This window comes from Poeciliopsis prolifica, unplaced genomic scaffold (genome assembly GCF_027474105.1).
Source record: "Poeciliopsis prolifica strain line A6 unplaced genomic scaffold, Auburn_PproV2 SCAFFOLD013, whole genome shotgun sequence".
NCBI lineage: Eukaryota > Metazoa > Chordata > Actinopteri > Cyprinodontiformes > Poeciliidae > Poeciliopsis > Poeciliopsis prolifica.
This window is the reverse complement of record NW_026562388.1, coordinates 10844202-10865347: the sequence shown is the minus strand read 5'-3', so window position 1 is coordinate 10865347 and position 21146 is coordinate 10844202. Positions and strand designations below refer to the sequence as shown.

Genomic DNA, 21146 nt, shown 5'->3' with positions numbered 1-21146 from the left:
AATGTGAATGGAAATTAATACCTTTGCAAAACATCTTTAAGTATTAACAGAGAAAATATCTGCATCTTCTATTTTCTAAGAATTATTTCATTTTATTCTACACTTTTGTTACCAGAAATCGAAAAGAACTCAAGGATCCTCTGAGGGTATTTAAATAAATCAAGTTTTCAGAGCAGATTAGAAAAAAAACTTGATTAATTTTGAACAATATTCATGCCCTACAAAGACCCTTTTAATCTAGGTGAGCAAATAATCATGGAATGTAAATTAAATTGCAGGTCCAGTCCCAGAGCGTTTTGCCTTGTTCCCTCACACAGCCATCCACAGGGAGAATCTAATGAACAGAACCAACTCACTGCACTTGTGCTCACACACAGGCACGCATAAATGTTCCAGAAACAGGTCTGTTATCTGAATGCTGAACAGCAGGCTGTCTTTGTGTTATTTTCTAATTAAATGGTAGTTACCCTTTCATGACCCCAAATAGCCAACCTTTGTCTTTTAAAAAATACTTGTTTGCAGCTAATTTAGATATTTATTCAAAAACATACAAAGATTTTATGTTTGCAGCTACCTCTGTACATCGCTGCTCAGAAGTTTGGATATACTCTTACAATGCACTTAAGCAGATATTTTTCCCCCAAAATGAAATGTTCGCAACAAACACCAACACTGATTTTAGAAGTCTAAATTTACTTAGGAATCTGTGACAGAATTCCTGTTCAAGTATTATCTGACAGGAAATCACTGAGCCCCTAAGAGTGGCAATTCTTCCAAATCGATTTTAGCCTGTATGTAAAATGTTGATCTTGTGGGTTTAATAGAGATGTCGACATGTACCAACATGTACCAACATGCATATACTTACGCAAGTCTATAGGGAGGATATTCTGCATGTGTGCATATGTTAATATGGGACAAATTGTAAAATATAATAGCATAGAGGGGCAATTTTTGAGTGTCTGCCCCCACTGACATGTAGTGGTGTGAGGGAGTGAAGTGCCAATGTTCAGAAAGAGAAAAATACTGAGAACAGGCAGAAAGAAAAAAGACAACAGTCCACTTTGGTCTTGTTCTAACTCATTCTGTCAACCTTATCTCTTTAAGAAATTTTCCATACATTTTTGTAGAACATGCCCAGACTTTTTATGCCTGTTGACTGGATTCATTCAGATTCCTATAATTGAGGTTTTGACTACTTAGCAGAAACTCCAGATACATTACAACATGAGCCACAGATGACTGTTCGTTCGTTCATGAGCCTGTGTGTGTTACTCAGAATGCCTTTCAGCTTCTTGTGACCTAACAAACACAAATTACAGGGAACTAAGGAGAGAAACAGACGGGGAGTAACTCAGCTGGACAGATGAATCACATCATGAATCAGAAACATTAAAACCCTAAATCAATCATTAATAAAAGACTTCTTTTTCCCAGGGTTCCACAGTGGGGATTGTTTTTGCTGAGCTAGCTTGCCTGCTTGTTGTCCCTTTGATAAAGGGCAACACGCTGCAGCTGAAAGAGTCTTCATCCAGGGTTTTCAAACAGAGAAGGAACGAGGTTTCCCAGCACACTGGGCAAGTGTTACCAAAGCTCTGACAAAAGAGTCAAGGGATTGCCCTACAAGCTTGTAATTACCGCATGCTTGAATGGGATAAGGGGCTGTTTGCCTGACACCATTGGCTTTCAAACAGGCACCCTACCATTTAGTCCATTGGCTGTCCCTAGCTCCTAATCTTTCTCCCCTCTGAGGGTCGACTGGGTTATTGGGTAGGCAGCACAAAGGTCCTTCTGTGTTGGCTCGGGCAAAACTGGGGCCTCATTCCAGCACACTGAAGTCTTTGAAAATTGCTTGGCACAGGACCCTCACTTCAGCTGTGTACATGGGGTTTGCCAGGAAGACCAGATAAATTAAAGCCTTGGTGAGGTGGTGAGCAAAGCCTGAACCAGATTAAGTTCAAGAAAACATACACTTAAAAAAACATAGTAAGAGATAGTGTTCTCACGTTACAAAAAAAGTGGAGAAAAATTACCCAAATTTGACAATATTTATTTAAAGAAAAAACGGAACATGATTGGACTGATTTTATTTATTAGGAAATGCAGCAACTATTTTCATTGCTTCTAAATAATTTCACATTCTATTGATCACTTTGGTTATGACAAACACCTATTTCGATTTAGATACATCAACATCAATTTAAAAAAGTGCCCTTCTTGCGATTCTGCTTTTTCTAGAGTAAGAAGCCACATTATTGGTCAGACAACCTCATTTAATATTCACTTGTTTTAGTTGCTTAAGGCCAGTCGTAGCTTGCAAACATAATATTTTACCTCCTCTGTCAAATGGAGAGACTGTAAAAGGGAAGATTATATGCTGCAGAAGAACACTCCTTTGTCATCTCTTCAAAAGGACCTCATATTATATATATAATATGACCAAAAATATTAACAGTTATGAAACGATTACTTCGTAAACCTTTGGTATAACTTAATCTTTTAGTCAGACCATTAATAGCAGGGAGATGTGAAGAGTGAAGGATCCCAGACAAAAACCTAAAATATCCAGTCATTTGGTTACACAACTGGTCCTTTTTGCAACATAATAACTTGAAGCCTCAAAACACAAAATCAATTTCCTGCCATTCCCTGAGCATATAGGAGTGCTCAGAAGCAAGAAGTAAACTGTGGTTTATCATGGAGATCCACAAGCACAGGAGAATCTCAACTATTTCCAACTCCCTCAATCTTGTCTGTCTCCTTTCCAATCTTTACTTTGGTTTCCCCTTCCGCTCAAAAATTAGGCACCAAACCACACACCAGCCTAGCTTTACTATTGAGCAAACCTGAGAAACCAAAAGCTCGAGGGAATACAAAAAAAATAAAAAAATAGGGAGACATTTTGGCAGTCTAACAACAAAAGTGGTATCCGACCGCAAGTTGGGATCCTGGAATTCAACAAAATTCACTGAAGGAAGCGATGAATACCTGTGTGAGTGAGAGGAGACGTGGTACATGTTTGGGCAATGGCCAAGAAAGAAGTGCAGCATTGATTGTGGCAACTTTTATACTTTGGTAATGCCCAATTGAGTTTTGACTTATTCATGATCAGCGGCAAATAGGAAGGATGTAAGATGGGATGCTTGGGGGGCGGGGGATGGAGGGGCTTTACAATTCAGTATGAACATTTATGGTACCTTTTGTCCTGTGATGTGCTGCTGCTACTACCCCATCTCTGGGCCCCTCTCCGGTCTCTGCAACACAGCTCAGTAAGTAGGGGGCAGATCTAACTACTGGCAAAGCAAATTTCACTCATAGGCCTTACAAGAAGAGACAGTTCTGGAGGAGTGCCAGTGTATATTCATTGCCTTCATATCCAGCAGGGTATCCTTTCCTTCCTTTTATCTAGAAACCACTCTGCCAGGGTTTCAAGTGGAAGAGAGAGGAGAAAAAAATAGACCCTTCAAACTCTTGACAGTCAAGTCAGTGATGGAAAAATTGTGAAACTATTTCTAATTATCTGAGTAGACTACTGGTTCAATTGTGACTGTCTTTGTCAAACTTTAAGAGAGCCTTGTAGCTTCAATAAAAGCTTACTGCACAGTGAGCAGCTTAGGTCGTCCACTTACAGTATATAGACTATAGAAGAACCACAATTTCTCCATTCTAATGACTGATGACAAGCCGTCAGAACAACCCAATGAAGAAAGTCTGCAACCTAATCTGACAACTTTCTGCTCTGTAAAAACGTGAACTAAAGAAAACTGAGTCCAGATTGATTTCGAAACAGAGACACCCTCTCCAGCTTGAGAGAGGAAAGAAATAGAGGAGAAGCAGTGTGCTGCTGCTTGCAAAGGAATGTAAAAATTCCAACAAGCTGGCTGTCGAATAGCTGAACTGCACCAGTTCCATGCTGCGGTTAAAACCTGGAAGTCTGCTTTAGGCTGCACTTTCCCTCCGCCTGACAACAACTCCTAAGACTCCATTAGAGACATATTGCTTCACAAGGACACATAGGTACATGCTGAGACAAAAGGATGAGACAAAGTCCAGAGCACCAAATTCTATAAACAAACATCTGCAGAATAGAGCAACTCATGAAAACAATCCCTGCTAACTGATGACAGATAACCTTTTTTAATCTCAAACAGCATTTTCAGTTCTTTCGAAGATGCTTGTGGACACAAAAGATGTAAAAGTCTCTCAAGTAGGCTAAAATATTATTAGAATATGGTATTTGAAATATAATATGCAGATCATTAATCACTGCTCTTGATTAAAAAAAGCTGGATGAAAGTGAAAAGTGTAATTTTACTTTTTATTCATTTCATTCAACAGAAAGCATGACTTTTACTGATCTTCTGACCCCTGCAGTCTCTTGCAAGAATTCCACATGTCATGTGCAATTTTATTTAAATAATAATAAAATAATCTCTATTCAACACTCTTTATACACTCCTAATACTGTATTTTAGTCTTGATGAGAAGAGCGTAAATTATTATTGATATCCTTATGAATTAGACATTAACCTTTAAAATGTGATTAAAATGAATATAAATTCATCATATTTACAAGCGTTCATATTGGCAACTGAAATTCTAAATCATTACAGCTTTTCTGCTGAACCCTCTTTGTTAAAGCTATTTTTACATCAATAATAGTAACAATACATCAAACGTATATATACTGCTTTTTAGGACGCTCAAAGACATTTTACAAACAGAGAAAACACAAAATAAATAAATAAATAAAAAGAGGATTTTCTCTTTTTCCAAAGCACTTAATTTAATTCTCAGACAGTCTTTTTTAGTCAATCTTATTATGCAAAAACCATAATTTTGTCTTTGTATTTTATAATCTCCTACAAACTTCCAAAATAATTTCTGGGGCACATTTCAAAACTTTACCCAACGAAAGTGCTCCAGAAGCTGAAAAGGTCAACAAGCACAACACACATTCTTAGTAAATTTAGAAATTTTCTGATTTGCTTTCAGTTATCACTGTTTAGGTTTGAATGATGAGCTCCACGATTAGAAAGAAAAAAATGCATTCCTAAAAGCACATTTGTGTGCACATGCCCTCAGACTGTACAGGCAGAGCCACAAACAAGTGGAAACAATGACACAGCACCATATTTTCTCTGTGATTGCTGTTATCAGTCAACAAAATTCCTTTGTTGGTTCACACAACCCCGTTGCTGAGGAAAACATAGCAGCCTTGACTTGCAGTGCCTAAGATTGCAAAGATAAAAATCAACCAATGGTGGATTTAAAAAAATTTTTAAATGATGTGTTTGTTAAAAGTTTAAGATGTTGCATCTTACCTAGTTTATAGCTAATTAAATATGTTGGGATGAGTTTAGTTGGTGTAGTGTGGCAGACTTGGCTATTCCTACAACTTAAGAATGGCAACAATTTAAATACCTTATATTATTCCTGAAAGCAATTTCATTTAAATACCTTAAATTGTTTGGATAAATCACCAAACAACAGTTCAACGTATTTTAGCTGATTTTAGTTAGTCAACTAGCTTGCTCATGAGTACTAAAAGGAACAGAAATGAAACTATTACTTCACTGTTTCCACTGTGTAAAGGAGAACAAAGATTAGCCCTACAATATGCTTCAGCTTACTTTAAATGAAGATCTCCGTTATAAACCACCATAATGATTGTAATCACACAGAACATTCTGATTTATGATCAGACATTTTCCTATTTTAGTCATATGTTGCAGGTTGATTATTAGCAGGTTCAGCGTTCAGTAGCTTTAATAGGGGTGGTGTGTAGGTGGTTCCATAAAACTATTTCACACACATTTCCCAAATCTAGCCTTAAAGCTCAAAGTTCATACTACCTACTGCAACTCATAACAAGATTCTCTATGTTTAATAAATGCACAACCCGGTTAGTCAAACAATGCCATGTAAAAGTATTCATACTTTGAACCTTTTCACATTACAGTTGCAAATCTGAAAGTATTTTTATTGGACTTTTAAGAGACAGGCCAGGAAGGAAACAAGTATAAGGTTTTCACATATTTTTGGTGTTTATCTTTACAAATACAAATCTGAAAAGTCTGGAGTGTAATTGTGTTCAGTGTCTCAACACCCCCAGATCCCACTGAATCACATAGAACAGCATTTTGCAGCAATTACTGCAAGTCTTTTTGATTAAATCTCAACGATGGCATGTATGCAGTGAAAATTATCCTACAAGGTGCCTTGTTAAACAGTGCCATGTGGGCTTAGACAGTGACACATTTCCTTTAAGTCCCCTAACAGCAATGGCCCCTACTAAAAAGGAGTGAACTCATTTGTTACCAAACAACTACTCGCAGCTCAGCATGAAGCTAACACAAGTTCTTAGTCAAAGTGTTGGGATGAGACAATTTGAAGCAATTGTGAATTAAAATAGAAGGATGTGAGAGTAGCAGCAGTGTAATTAACAGCATTTATGTACAGAAAGGGGGCTGAGTGAATAGTTTGTGTTCTTGCTGTCTGTAATTTAGCCTCTCCACTTTAAGGGGGGTGGGACTCAGCCAGGGGTGGACCAGCAAACAGTTTATAACTAGCTATTACTTCACTCTACAATCAGAGAGACTTGAGAATAAACAAATCAGTATGAGCCCACAGTGTTGTTGGAGTGTCTCATGCATGTATATATGCACAGACTGACTGTGACTGCTCCACTGGACCAATGGCACATCTTCATATCAGAGTAGAGGAGCTAAATGATTATCATTCAGTCAGGAACAAAGATAAAATGAGGAAAATGAATAAAATGTTAATTATAGGGATTTGAATGTACAAAGTCGATGTTGGATTTTGTATGTAAATGTGTGCTGAATACATGTGTGACTGCTAGACTGTTGGTCTATTGCATGAAATCTCTATAGTTAGTGAAAAAATGTAAGTTTATATAAATATTTTAGCAAGTCAATGTATGAATGAAGATTATACAAAGAATGTATAAATAATACATTTAAGTTAGTCTCCCTTGTTACTGATGTAGTTGTAAAAATCGTTTTATATCAGCATCACATATGCTTGAAGGCATTTACAATAAAAGCAGCATGGGAAACTATCCCATTAGCACATCAGCTTGCTCAAAGTAAACAATCTTGAACAAAAACTGCTTCCTTGATTCATGTCCTTGTTTTGAAGCCTTGTGGGGGAAAAAAATCTCAGCAAAAAGTTTACTGGGGAAATTGCATAGATTTGCATTCCTTTGTGCAGCTCTGAATGGAGCAGGGACAAAAAAAATATTCAAGGTAGCAGTGCATGTGTGAATACAGCTTTAGGAAGCAAGATCAAAATCATAAATATCCAAGAGTGTCATAAATAAGGAATATTTGCAGTGAGCTAATAAGATGGAGGGTTTGATACGTCACAAAGATACCGTATCCAAACAGGACTGACTGACAGATAAATTATATCCATTTCTACAAACAGAAGCCACATATTGTCTCAGTGTTTCTCATCCTCTGACACACTCCTCCCTGGAATTGGTGCCATGAGGTCTCAAGTGCAAGATTACTTGAAGCAGAAATCAAAAGTCAGCATGTAGAAGAATCTGTTATTTAAGGGATACGCAAGAACTTTGGAGGATATATGGAAAATATGACTTCTTATTTACGTTCACTCTTGTATCAAACCTATTTGGTTACAGTTAGAAAGAAAATAATATAACCAATTAAAACTTTTTAAGAATATTCCATGTTTATCTCTTTGTGGAGACAAGATAAAAATGTTTTATTTTTCCAACCATGTTGCGAAGACAAAAGCAAAACTGTCATCTACAATTTTAATCAAAGCAGCACTTTGTTAATATTAAATACGTCCCTGAGGACACGTTAGCTTAATTCTATTAATTTAATGCAAAAAAAATAAAAAATCCTACAGTATTCCAAGGCATCTTTAAATGTTAATTCTTAACATTGGTTGGTTGTGACAAAAATAAAAAGTATCCATTACATAGAGTTTGTCATTTGAGTTCTAAACAAGGATTATAAAGTGGAAATATCTTAATAAATCAGACAGTGAGGTGTTTAAAAATGATGCAAATCAAAACTGCGATATAGAAGAAGCTTTTTAAAAGAAAACTTTTTGACAAAGTGTCTGCGGTTAATGCAGGCCGTGAGACAGCAAGATCAAGATTTTAACACAGTAATTGTAAACTTGAAAAAGATGCTTCAGAGTTTTCAGAAAGTTTTATAAAAATATTCAAAATGCCATCTTTTTGTTTATGAGCTATGGGGTCAACTAACAGCAAGCTGTCAGATTCCCACAACAGATGTGTCAATTTGACAGACATCTGTGATGTTTGAAAGTCACTGTCCTGTTCTCTCACAACTCTGATTACATAGATAATAAACAACCCATTCACAGACAGAAATGAAAGAGCAATCTTTATTTGCCTTCCCTTACTCTCAGTGTCCACCTAACCAAAAACAGCACTATTGACAAAAAAACAGAAGACGCCTATAGTAACCTATGGGGAGCTGTAGGTATCCAAAACTCAGGTTGCATGATCCACAAAAAACAAAAATATTGGACATGAGCACTACAAAACTGACCTTAATTAAAGAGTTCAAAGAAGAATGTTACTGCTTAAAGAAAGCAGTGGTCTGTTGAGAGGGATTGCCTCACTTCAAAGAAGTACATGCCACACTTCAAAGATTTTTTCTGGCCAAAAATGTAGAAAACCAGCTTTGTGTTGGTCTAAAAATCCAATGAACTACTCAAAATCTACAGTGAAGCTTACAGCAAATATTCACTGAATGTATAGAAAAAAATATATATGTGAATGTTTGGCATTTTCACATGTCTGTGTGAAAGTGATCCTTTGGAAGCTAAGGTGGTTTGACTAAAGATTAAAAAAGGTAAGGACTCCGTAAGTAAATAGATGAAACCTGAGCTTCACAGCAGCACCAGCAGCACTGACCACAAGCTATTTACACGCTCTGCAGAGGATCTAATCAAATCTGTCATAAGCTGCTTTGCACTTGCCTGGTAGTTCATTTTCATCAATCAAGCTGATCTTCTGATCGATCAGCAGCTGCTTGGCCCACACAGATATTGCTGCAGCAATCAAGGCGAAGCACATAAATTCATTAGGTTACATTGACTGATGATGGGGAAATGTTTTAAATGTACAGCTTCACTGCAGGCTAGTGTATGATGCTTGGGAAAGAAATAAGCTCCAAGGCAATGACAAGATGAACTGCCAGAATTGAGTTGAAAATTTGATTAATATCCCCCTCACACTGGGCAAACATTTCCTTTGTGGTCACCAGATATTAACCATGTGCTCAGTAAACAAGATGTGCAAGCACATTTGGGCTTGCAAGGTAATAAGGTAAGGATTTTGCCAAGTAGGCTTTTTAACAACAAAGGAAGAGCCAAAGGAAGGCTTATCATCATCATTAGAGCAGAAAATCTCAGGGGTATTTCTAATGTCTCTGGAGAAAACTGTCAGTCGTCCCTTACAGCTCACAGGGCAGACTGACTTCTCACATATGAAAGTCTAGATTTTCCATAGCTATCTCTTCTATTGGCGAGGAACAACATGTCCCTAACGTACTATTCTCAAGCTGGAAAATCCTGAACTGTGAGCCCAAAATCTAACTACAAGAAAAGCACTGCAAAGTTACACACGTAAACAGTTTCCAGTCATTGATTCTGGCACGTGTCCAGAGCACAGCTGAGTGCACTTCCAGCCCAATTATAAACAGGCAGGCCGCAGAATTAATCAATTCATACAGAGTCGAATAAGTCAGCTAGTGTTGCATAACTGTGGTGCCCTGCTAAATCACAACATGCCAGAGAATCGTAAAGCAAACCTGCACGGCATGTCGCTGCTGGTGCTGAACACCACAAGCAGCCCTGCAACTGCGTTTTATTATGCTTTCAAACCAGTTCCTTTCCATTTAAAGCATTAGACACAGATAATTTAAATGCTTCCACCAACACTTAAAACCCCAAAAATAATCTAATTAGCAATTAAACCATCTCCATCTGCATTATTTACTGAACTGGAATTAATAAGGACTACTTTATATATCAAAGGAGGTTTTTCATAGCCCCTTGTTTGCAAAGTGTTTCTTTGGTTAAGGTTGTTGCTATTTCACACCTGATTGAGGGTCTGCTGCAAATGAGACAAAGAAAAACCACCTCGGAAAAATGCATAGGTGCAGCCTTCCTTTTTAAATATCTGCTAGCACTCGATGGTGACTCCCTGCTAATCAGCATTCAAGTCAAGCACGAGAGCCATGAAAACACCGGCACGACTCCACCTCACCTCCTCCCAGCAACAGTGATGGTAACAGCTGAACTAAGCAGTAGTTCTGTGGAACTGTTGCTAGAAAAAAAAAAAGCAGAGAAGGGGAATTTTAGCAATGTGCAGCATGTGGTTTCACTTGTGCTTCTTGTGAAGGAAAAAAAGCTAGGCCGAGTATCCAAGAATACATCAATGAAACAGGAAACAGACAGTAAGAGAGGAAAAGCTGGAATGGCAGCCATGTTTGTTATGATCCAACTCTATCTATCCTTTTCACCTGAAGCAACATGGAAAAAAGGGACTGTGATGTAACTCGTCTGTCATATGGCCATGTTACACATGATACACATACAGCATCTTACAAAAGTATTCACATGCTGCGAACTTTTCAGACTTTGTGTTAATCTGCAAACACTGATTAACACAAAGTAGCACATAGTTGTAAAGTGGAAAGAAAATGATTCACACAAGAGAAAAAATAGTGGCACTCATTTGTATTCAACTCTCTTTGCTCTGTCTGTCGAAAAACAATACTGCCAACAGCCTAGTCACACAAATCCTACATGGTATGCAGGATGTGTCAATTACAAAGTCAACCTGTTATTGCCTAAATAATATTTCCAGGACTAAGGACTCATGACCCAACAAGATATTGAGAAACTCATTCATGCATTTATCTTTAGTCAGATTGATTACTGTAACAGTGTTTTCACAGGTAAGCCTTTTGGTTCATGCCTATGCTGAATCCCCAGAATCTGAATCCAACAAGAAGCTGCATTAAGTATTTATGCTCCTCTAATCTGGAACAAACTTTCAGAAAACTGATGAAACACTGAGTTCCTTTAAATCAGGGCTAAAATCCACTTGCTTTAATTCATAATAACTGGAACATTGATGTATTCTGGTCGACATAACTTTTGTTACCTCTCTTTATTTTGCCACTGCATTATAATGTTTCTGTTTTGTTTTATTCATTGCGTTGATTTTCTTTATCGTGTAAGGCACTTTGAACTGCTCAGACATTTGTTAGAGAACATTGCTAAACAAGCATGATGAGGAGAAGTAGACACTGCAAACATGCGTGGGATTCATGGATAAAGCTGTGGTCCTCTGACCACCAAAGTTAAATATTTTGGTATTTGAAGTCAAAAACCAACATTGCACATGACCTTGAACACTATCCCCATAATAATAAACGGGGCTGGAAGCATTATACTTTGAGGATGTTTTACTTCAGCAGGGACAAAAAATCTGGTAAGAATTGATGGGAAGAAGGATGGAGCAAAATACAAAGCAATGGCAGAAAGATGTTTTTAAGTGCACACTGTGCTATTTCAAATATTGTCCAGGACTTAAACACACTACACTGTTTGAGGTAGGCAATAAAATCTTTATAGCAGCCAGATGCTTGATACTGACTTCTGTTACAGCGTACAATGGAAACTGTGATTCTCAAACTAATCTTTTTTTTTTCTACAGTAGAAATGTATCAGAAACATCAATCCGACAATGAATAGACCTGAAAGAGCAGATCTTACTGCTCTGACCATTACAGTCAGGTGGCAAACAGAGGAAAAAGAGGATGAGGAAAAGGAAACACAGCTGGGAAAGAGACGAGAAAAAAAACAAAGTTCTGCTGCAGCTGCAGTCACTGCACAAAACGTTCAAGACAATTTAAAACACTGACTAATATTTGCCTTTAGTTATGAGGGAGATAAAGTTGGTGGTCACTCTCTTTATCACACAGACCAATGACAGACCACTGATTCAAGTTTACAGCCAAAGATTTTAGATCAAGACCAAAAATACTGGATTAATTGACCAATGCACATCACACAATGTGATCCTCCAGCCTATAACGGCTGCAAGTCACTTAAACAGTACGAACTCACATCTTCCAGCAGAACAGCTTCCCTAAACATGAACAGTTTTGCAAAGCCTTACACCAACGTACATTTCTGCACAGAATGACTAACATAATAAAGCTACATCAAACATATTTTTTTCAAACAGTCATTTAATCAACATTTGCTTAAACAGTCTGAATCTTCCCTCTGAGATTTATTAAGTGCAAAGCAGGGGTTCACAGGCTGGAAATTAATTCCCTCATTCAAAGCAAAGGATTGTGGAGCTCTGGAGCAATCTGATGAAGGATTATTCTAGTTTAGCACAGAAAAGTAAGCCACCCTCTCTTTTGATCAGAACATTCCTAGAACTCTACTTTTAAATATTACAGGCGACAACCTATTACTGTGAGTTGCTTTGGTCACATTCCAGCTTTAACACACAATACATGATATAAGTTGCTTCTGAGAGTAATGAAACTGTTGTAAACATTAAGAGGAATGAGGAAGAACTTAACAGACCTGCTTATGTGTGGAGACAGCTGCTGATCAACTAAAACCAAAAATTTCTGCGCTCCTCTTTGCTTCTCAGATTTCTGTCTGCAGGAAAGTGAAGGGAGGTGGGAGCAGCGGCAAAATCTCCCCTCTCCACGTTTTTGTATGTTGGAATTATTTTCCAAAGCTGCCCACACAGGCTCGAGATGAGGCGTGGGCTTGCAGCTCAGCCTGATGTTTTGATTCCTTTCAGAGTGGAGTTCTGTAATCGCCTTCCAGAGAAAGTGCACAGGCCAAAAAGGGGAGACAGTGAAGCAACTGGCAGACATGTCGAGACAATGTTGAGCACGTCATTATAGTGTGGCGGCGGAGATAGCCTGCAGCAACACATCATCACAATCCCAGCTTTCATTATGGAACACTTTTTGTGCAATGTCTTTAAAAAAAAACAGTCATTATTATGATTAGTTTCTTGTCTCTGTTTCTGATTCTATGTTCCACGTTGTACTATTCTCAGCCCCTGTGAGGTTTGATGGGAATGAAGCAGGGGAATTTCTCAGCGTCTGATCTCTGCAATACTGTGGGTTTTGGTCGGGGCTTGGAATCTGGAAGCAGGATGAGGGAAACCAGTTCCACAAAGGTTGTTTTAGTTCAGAAACATGTAAATAACAGGCCAACGAATGAAGACGCAGAAAACAAATCATGATGAAAAGCAGCTTTCTATACCTGGCTCCCGGTTGAAACGGCTTCACTCAGAATCTCCTGCAGAGATAATTATAAGGTTTGAAATGATGGAGGATTTTGGTGATGTTGCAATTCCCTTAGCAGTGTGACAGGTGGGGGTGACGAGTACAAGGGAATTTTCCTTTGTCTGTTTGCATTAACTCCATGGCAGAGGACTAAAAAAAAAAAGAAATTACATCATCACCATTGTAGGCCCCGAGCCCTCTGCTTTCCCCCGCATCAGCAAACGTACAGTGGATCATCTGACCCAGACAAAGACGGAGCTTTCCACAACTGTTTAGCGAGCAGGAAATGAGGATTCAGGGTCACACCTCATTACGGTCAACCTCATCAGCCCCCACAGCCACCAGTAAAAGGATAGCAAACATCACCCATCACCACTGAGTCATTTGAACTCTGACTACAAGCTGACTAATATACGACACATCACTGGTGGAGTTTATGGAGGTTCCCCTTTTTTTTTTATATATATAATTAATGTAAAATTCTGGACGCTGTTTCTCAAGCTCATGTCAAAATTCAGAAATAAATGACTAATTGTCAATGACAATATGTCACAATATTGCAATAGCCAATTACCAAGGTTTTCAAAAGTCTAAAGTTTAACAGGATTCCCCTCCTCTTCCTCTTGCTGCGAAGTGAAAGTCAGCTGTGTAAAAGTAAATCAAACTGTTCCTTACCAGAGAGACATTAAATTTTCTGGTGGTTAAAATACTGACAGTCATTTTCTAAAAGCTAAAAGAGTACAACTGTTTTTAGAATAACACTGGGAAACTACACCACTTTAAGAGTTAGAGCTGCGTAATTGTTTGTGAAGACGTACTGTCAATTCAGTAGTGCATCAAGAAGTTGTGAAAATGACTTGCTGAAGTTCAACTCAATCATCCAAAAGTTTTGATTTAACTATATTCAGATGATCAAAACTTGGTGAAAACAACACAAAACCCTGGTTAGAGGGGTAAGACAAGCTCAAACCTTACCTTAAAGGTTTGAGGTGGTGGTGGCAGGTAATGATATTCTTCGAAGGCTTTGGGCCTCTAACTACCAAGGAAGTATTCTTTTAATTTCATACCCTTCCACAATATTATTGTTGACCACGTTCACCCAATTGTGAACAGGGTAACAGTATTCTGAAGGCTTCTTACATCTGGAAAATGCACCATGTCACTAAGGTCCAATAATATCAAATTGGATTCAGGAACATAACACTGCACTCCGATAGTCATGGAGTGCAGTGTTATGGCAATCTAATCAAGCACTTTTGCGATGCATTAACAAAGAAATGCATCAAAGTGGTGCAGCTCCATCTGCAACATCTGCAGGAAGTGTTGTAGATGGAAGAGTCATCTAAATAAAGAAAATCTCAGGAATATTTCTGACACCTTCTTGGATATATGCTATGAAGAAATAAGATCTGAGTAGGTAGTCCAACTGATTACCAAGCCAATGACATTTTATTATTGTACCTTTTATAGTGAAATATATACTATGTTTAATAGCCACTTGAAAACTACAACTAAATTTAGCAGATGTCTGTAGAAAAATCGATATAACCTAACATCATTACAGCTGTAATGGTGCATCTAAAATAAAAAAATATGTAATCAAAAAGATATTTTTAAGCATGAAACCATGAAACTCATGCATATATTCAACACAGAGTAAAATATTCCAAGTATTTTTCAATTCCGCTGACTATACCTTACAGTTAAAACTCAAGTATAGTTTCTCAGAATAGGATTTTAAAACAGAAATGTTTGGTGGTTGGGTGATTATAGGGATTGCTACTTATACGGAAGACTACTGACTTGACATTTGTTCAGCAGACAGAAACTGACTCATTAAATCATAAAAAAGTTGTGTGGAAGGAAAAAGTGAACAAATAAATTCTTCAACTACATCATTGAGAGGAGGTGTGTGAAATCTATATTTTATTATTTCCAATTTTTTTAGCTCTCTTACTAAAAAAAATAACGTTTTAATTATATCCTACTTTAGGATTCACCTTAACAGCAGTAGCAATATTCATAGTCATTATGTTTTTTAAGTAATTAGATAATGCTATAACTCGTGCCTAAAACTGATGCAGTGATATCTACCAAGACCATTCCTACAAACATCCCAAGATCCATTTTAATCCTTATTCAGTGTTTGATTCTTCACGAACAGGTGAAGGAGGGTTTAAGTGTAACAGCAACAAGTTTGACTTGGCTGCACTTTTCCAGGATGCAACATCAAAAACTCTGAATCTGTGCAAGAAGGAAGGATCCCCCGGTAGGTTATAAAATATAAACAGTTAATTTAAACAACTGCAACCCAAGCATTTTAAGTGGCAAATTATAAAGCAGCACAAATCTCCAATGGTTGTTTCCTTTTATCTTTGCTCAAGCTATTCCCTTCGAGTCGATACACGAGAGACAATGAAAACATAAGCCTAACTTGACAACAGGAAACATACTTCTCTGAATATGTGCTGCATAGACTCAAGAGGGAATAGCATTTGCAATGTGAAAAACAAGAAGCAAACAGGGAGGCAAAAAAGTAGAAATGCAACATTTAAATTAACCAGACATCGGAATCAGACAATTTTACCAACAGCTGGTTCTGTTCAGTGTTCAGCAAGTCAAAAACTGACAAATCATATTTGAGATTTTATTCAATAAAATTGTCAAAACTAGAGTTTTAAATAAATCACACATTTCAAGCAAACCATTTTTCAACAACTTTTACTTTGATGCAAATTTTGAGATTAAGATGGGATAAAGACTATACATAATGCTTTAATGAAAAATGGATGTAGTTTCTTAATTTTTGATAGAATGAAAATTACATCCTACATCAAAGGATCTAAAAATAATGTTTTATCTTATCTATATAGTAGAAAATCAATAATCAGAAATGAAAAGCAGAAACGGCAAAAAGCCAAAAAACAAAAGGTTGATTGTTGCCACTTTAAAATAGAAAAAAAACATCATTCTCAGTAATAAATAAGAACAAGGAGTATTTATGCAGGAGGAAAACATGAAAGCTGGTATTTCTAGCCTCCACAAGGAGCAAAATCTGCTCAAAAATTTCTTTGCACTGATGTGTGTGTTTTCTTTAACCTGCTGTTACTGAAATTAGACTCGGGACCTCAAATGAGCCATTTTAGGCCCATGTAGAAACAGACGGAGCATTCTTTCCTCCCCTCACACAATAAATTTGCTGCGTTTGCCTTAGATTTATCCTCTGCAGGAAGAAATAACATCAAAAGTAAAAGGAGCAGTCCAGTGTGAGATTAGACTCAGCAGTAAAGATGGCAGAGTCGCTCTGTGATCAGTCATGCCCGCCACTGCAGGTCAGCTAAGCCTATGGGGAATGCTAAAAGTCCTTGATCCTAGCCCAAAGCTAAAGTCCAAGGCTTCCCTATTTTTCCACCTGACTAAAGCCAAACACAAATTGTTCTGGCATTTAAGTAAAAAAAATCTTATTATGAATAAAGCTTTTGGTGTTTATTCTAAATATTTTTTACTTAAATACAAGGGAAAAACTGACAATGTTTTATAATGTATCTCAAGGGAAACATTAAAAGTAATAATAATAAAAAAAAACATTAATGCCTTCTAGTCTTCCATCCATTCATTGTTTATACCAACTCGTCCATAAAAGGGGATATGGTATCCATTTCCAGCAGTCACTGGATGAAAGACTGCGTGCACTGGACAGGTCACCAGGGCATCACATGTCTTCTTGTCTTGTGTTTTCCAAAAATTATTCTGTGAACCACTCAGCTATGCCTTTAAGTATTTCTGATTTTAAAGTACAAATGATCAAATGAAACATGTTAAAAAGCAGCTTTATATCATTTTGATTTATTATCTACATGGAAGTTGAGAATCGTCAGATGGAAAATGTTATTACCCAGTCATAAACCAGACATGTTTCTTATGTGCCAAACAGTGGGCCACAACAGTTAAGCATAAATAAAAAAAACTTTTTACAGCCGTGATAACTTTTTCTTTTACAAATGGCACCCACCCAGACCATGCCGCTCTGAGTGGAGAACCACCTGCCCCATTTGCTTTGCACTCAACTTTAAAAAACGTTATCAAAACCAATTTAAAATCCAGAGTTTGCTTCACCTCATGTTGTCTACTGTCTCACTCTACCAGAACTGCATTCATCTAGGCTGGCTTTGTTAAATTTGTTATTAAACAGATCATTTAGTGACTTCCGATCAGCCCAGTGTTCAGGCAGATGGACGTGGCTGGGGACAGCTCAGGGTTAAACAGATGTGGAAAGGAAAGGAAATCACCTGGTACCTCTGGGGTAAGTCACTCGAAAATAACTCGGGCGGTGACACATTCATTTGTTTATGTTATATGCTGTGTTTAATGGGGCAGCATGCAAAATACCACCTGTATGTGACAAACAGCGTCCTGACATTCGCAAGGATTCAGCAATTTTGACAACAGCAGTGACATGGACGAGTCTCACCACCATTAGTTAAAAAAGACACCACTGGCACAGATTGCGCACTGAAAAAACCCAAAGATATGTGCTCTCCATATAAATACATACAGCCGACAGATGTTAGTCTGCTCGCACATGACCAGCACCACGTTCCCGACTCACCTTTTCTCCTTTTTGGATGTCACACAACGCGGTTTTCCTCCTTTTGTCTGAACTCGTAAGGTGCTGCTGTTTTAGTCCCTCACCAAAACTACACCGTGGCCCCCCCCTCCTCACCTCTACAGGAAACGTGTTCGCTTCAGGCTCAGTCCAAAAACTGCCCCTCAGTGTTCTTCCGAAAGGCAACTTGGAAGTTTGATAGAAAGTTACGGCTTTGCCTCGTTGCGGTATGCAGCTGCTGAAGGGATGAGATCATTCAGGCTCTGCCTCCCCTCACCTCCCTCTCTTACCCCGGGAGTCTCGCGAGAAGGCATGGGGGTTGGATGTGGGGGGGGGGGACAATGCAAAGCGTTGCCGTGGCAACAGATCTCACCTGTAGAGAGTGGACAAACAAACAAAGGAAACGTGAAAGTCGGAAGAGAGAGTTCTCACTCTGTTTTGAAAAACACAGTTGTTGGAAAACACACGACACGAAAAGGCAAGATTAGATAATCGGCAGGGCATTCAAACTTCACGGGGGTAAAGAGAATAAACCTAGTTGTTCTAGGGGATTCAGATTGTTAGCTCCCATATAAAGTCTATTTTAAAATACTTCGCCGTTCTCTTTACCATATTGTCAAAATAAGGGGTTTCCTGTCAAAATGGCACCTGCAATCATACCGGGACTTCTGATATATTGTTTGGACAATATATTAGAATTATTATATCAGATGAGCCTAAAATTGAATTATTTAGACACCAAAGCAGAGGGCATGCTGGCCCAAACAAACAAACAAATGTGGTTAGAGAAAACTATTCCTCAGTAGGACTGGACCATCTCGCCATCATAGAATCCACCAACAACTGTGTATTAGAGGCTGCTTGAGGAAAATATAGGACTACCTGTAGGGGGAAAAAAAATCATGCTAAAAATATCACATGACAGGGTCCCCTTGATGGATTTTTGTATTTATCTTTTGTTTAATGGTTAAAACCAACTTATTTTTTGTTTACATGCAATTAATTAAATCTTCTAAAATATGGGGAAATTTTTTAACTGTCTTCTCTTGAGGTGTTTTATTATGTCATTCATGTTTATTAATTAAGGACTGAAGACTTTTGTCTTCTCTGCCTTACTATGGAGTAAATTCTAACTGCTCTGCCCATTTCATTATTAAAACAATAAATTGGTGTTTGAATTTCACTGTTAAGTGGCCACACAGAAATGTAAAGTTGTGTGTCATCAGGATGTTCAGAGATGCAGTAATATCCATTACTGTATTAATTACATGTCAGTTTGCATCATGACAAAACATTATTGTAATCTGATTTGTGAAAGTGCAAAAACAGTTGGAGCCAAATCAAGCAGGAATAAAAGCTGTGGAGCCTTACGAACCAGAGTGTTTGACACCAGTGCATCCAATGCAAAACCCATCAGGACGCTGCTTGTCTTGTGCTGAGGGGTAGCTCTGACATCATGAACTGATGTGAATGTGAGCGGATGTCCAGAAAATCCATCGTTAATCTGCGGACCCTCCAAACAAAACCCTCTGTACATGGAAAACCAAAGCGGGATGAGAGCTTATCACACCAGAGCAATGCCAATGCTTAAATGACTGATTCAGGGCTCTTCTTTAGGAAGCAATGTGGCAGTAATGCATTCCTGCAGCTGCATGGTTTACTTGTATCAGCAAATTTTACTTGGAAATGTAGCTTAAGTAATTGGCTGCCCACAGGCCACTGCATAATGCTGATGCATATCCTGTTGGTTATTTTAAAAGGTGCTGAAGACAATTCCAGATTCCTTCTGCCACATTTCAAGATTCATTGTTCTTGGAATTTTCAACCACTTCATGGTGAGCTTTGCTTAAGCAGCAGATGTTATTTGGAATTTGTATTAAACATGAATGAAATAATAAGACACCTCAACAGAAAACAAATGTGAGTTTCAAGATTTTATTTCTGTGCATTCTTGATTGTGCTTGGAATGCCAATTCATAAAACTCATGACTGGAGTTTCTATTTGCATGATTAGTTGGGTAGCACCATCTGCTGGTAACACTTATGTAAGACAAGAAACAAAGCTTACAGAATAAGTTTTTATATTCTAAAAAACACTGTCATTTGAAAAAAAAAATCACTGAAAATTGAAAATAACATCCACTAATTTTAAGCACTTATATGACTTCAGATGATATTCCACCAATGTTTTAGAATATCACCCTCATTTATTAAGGCTTAAAAGTGTGAAGGTCATCATGTCAGCTTTGACAGTAATGAATGAAATGCCATTAGGAAGTGGAGGCTATTCTTAGGTCTTTGTTAATCTTAGCAGCCTTTGGATGTCAGGCTCTACGTCAATAGTTGGAAAATTCCTGCTGTATCTCTTAAAGGGCTCTCCCTCCGGCCCGATGAGGAATTTCTCAAAGTTCCAGGAGATGTCCGCCCTGCTAACTGGACTCCAAACAAGAAATCTGGGATCTTGCATGAAGGAACTTGGATCGTCTTCAGGATAAGGGAGTTTGTATTTGAGATAGGCAAAGACTGGATGTGTGTTTGCTCCGTTGACGTCGCACTTCTCGAACAAGGTGAAGTTGGGCTTGAAGCCACCGCCTGGTCGCACGTGCTGCAATGAATGCAGAATCTCACCATTGGTACAGTTTTCCTGCAGAGAACAGGCAATACCGACATTTAGAAATGTTATAAATTAAAAGGAAAAAAATGTACATAATCAAGAAAAAAACATCACATGTAGTATCAATGATATGCTGGGCATTTTCTTCTACTAGCTAGAAATTCTCCTTCCCGGAAATGAGTAAAAAGGGGCACCTCTGAATTACTCACCTGGTATCCAAACTGGTTACAAGGGAATCCCAGGACCACCAGCCGATGGGGGTACTTGCTCTGCAGCTGATTCAGCTCGCTGAAGTCCCGGGTGGTGGTGCCTCAGAGGGAGGCCACATTCTCTATCAGGATCACTCGTCCCCTGAAGACATTGAAGTCTACAGAGTCCCCTTCTAGCGAGGTGGCCCTCAGGTCATAGAAGGTTTTAGCAATGAAGGTCATTTTTGCTTCTTTGATGTATCACTGGAGGGAGACTGGGTCTCGGCATCCGACTGTATCCAAACCCCTTACCACCTGACTCACTCAGAGGAGCAAGTTGCCTTTCACAGGTGTCAGGTAGCCCTGCAGGA

The 21146-nt window shown here is 38.2% G+C and overlaps 2 protein-coding genes across 2 annotated transcripts in view; both read right to left on the bottom strand.

Annotated features, from left to right (window-relative positions):
* LOC129365277 (signal-induced proliferation-associated 1-like protein 1) overlaps positions 1 to 12832 on the bottom strand; it is a 34172-nt gene extending 21340 nt beyond the window's left edge. Inside the window, 1 exon segment of the mRNA XM_055038400.1 lies at positions 12646 to 12832. The gene's annotated coding sequence lies outside the window, so the exon portion shown is untranslated.
* Positions 12833 to 19939: 7107 nt separating this feature from the next.
* Positions 19940 to 21073, bottom strand: gpx2 (glutathione peroxidase 2). The gene is made up of 2 exons (XM_055038463.1): positions 20797 to 21073; positions 19940 to 20617 (listed from the first exon to the last, which is right to left on the bottom strand). The coding sequence occupies exons 1-2, from the start codon at positions 21016 to 21018 to the stop codon at positions 20264 to 20266; spliced, it is 576 nt and encodes a 191-aa protein (XP_054894438.1). The 5' UTR covers positions 21019 to 21073; the 3' UTR covers positions 19940 to 20263.
* Between the last annotated feature and the right edge of the window lie 73 nt (positions 21074 to 21146).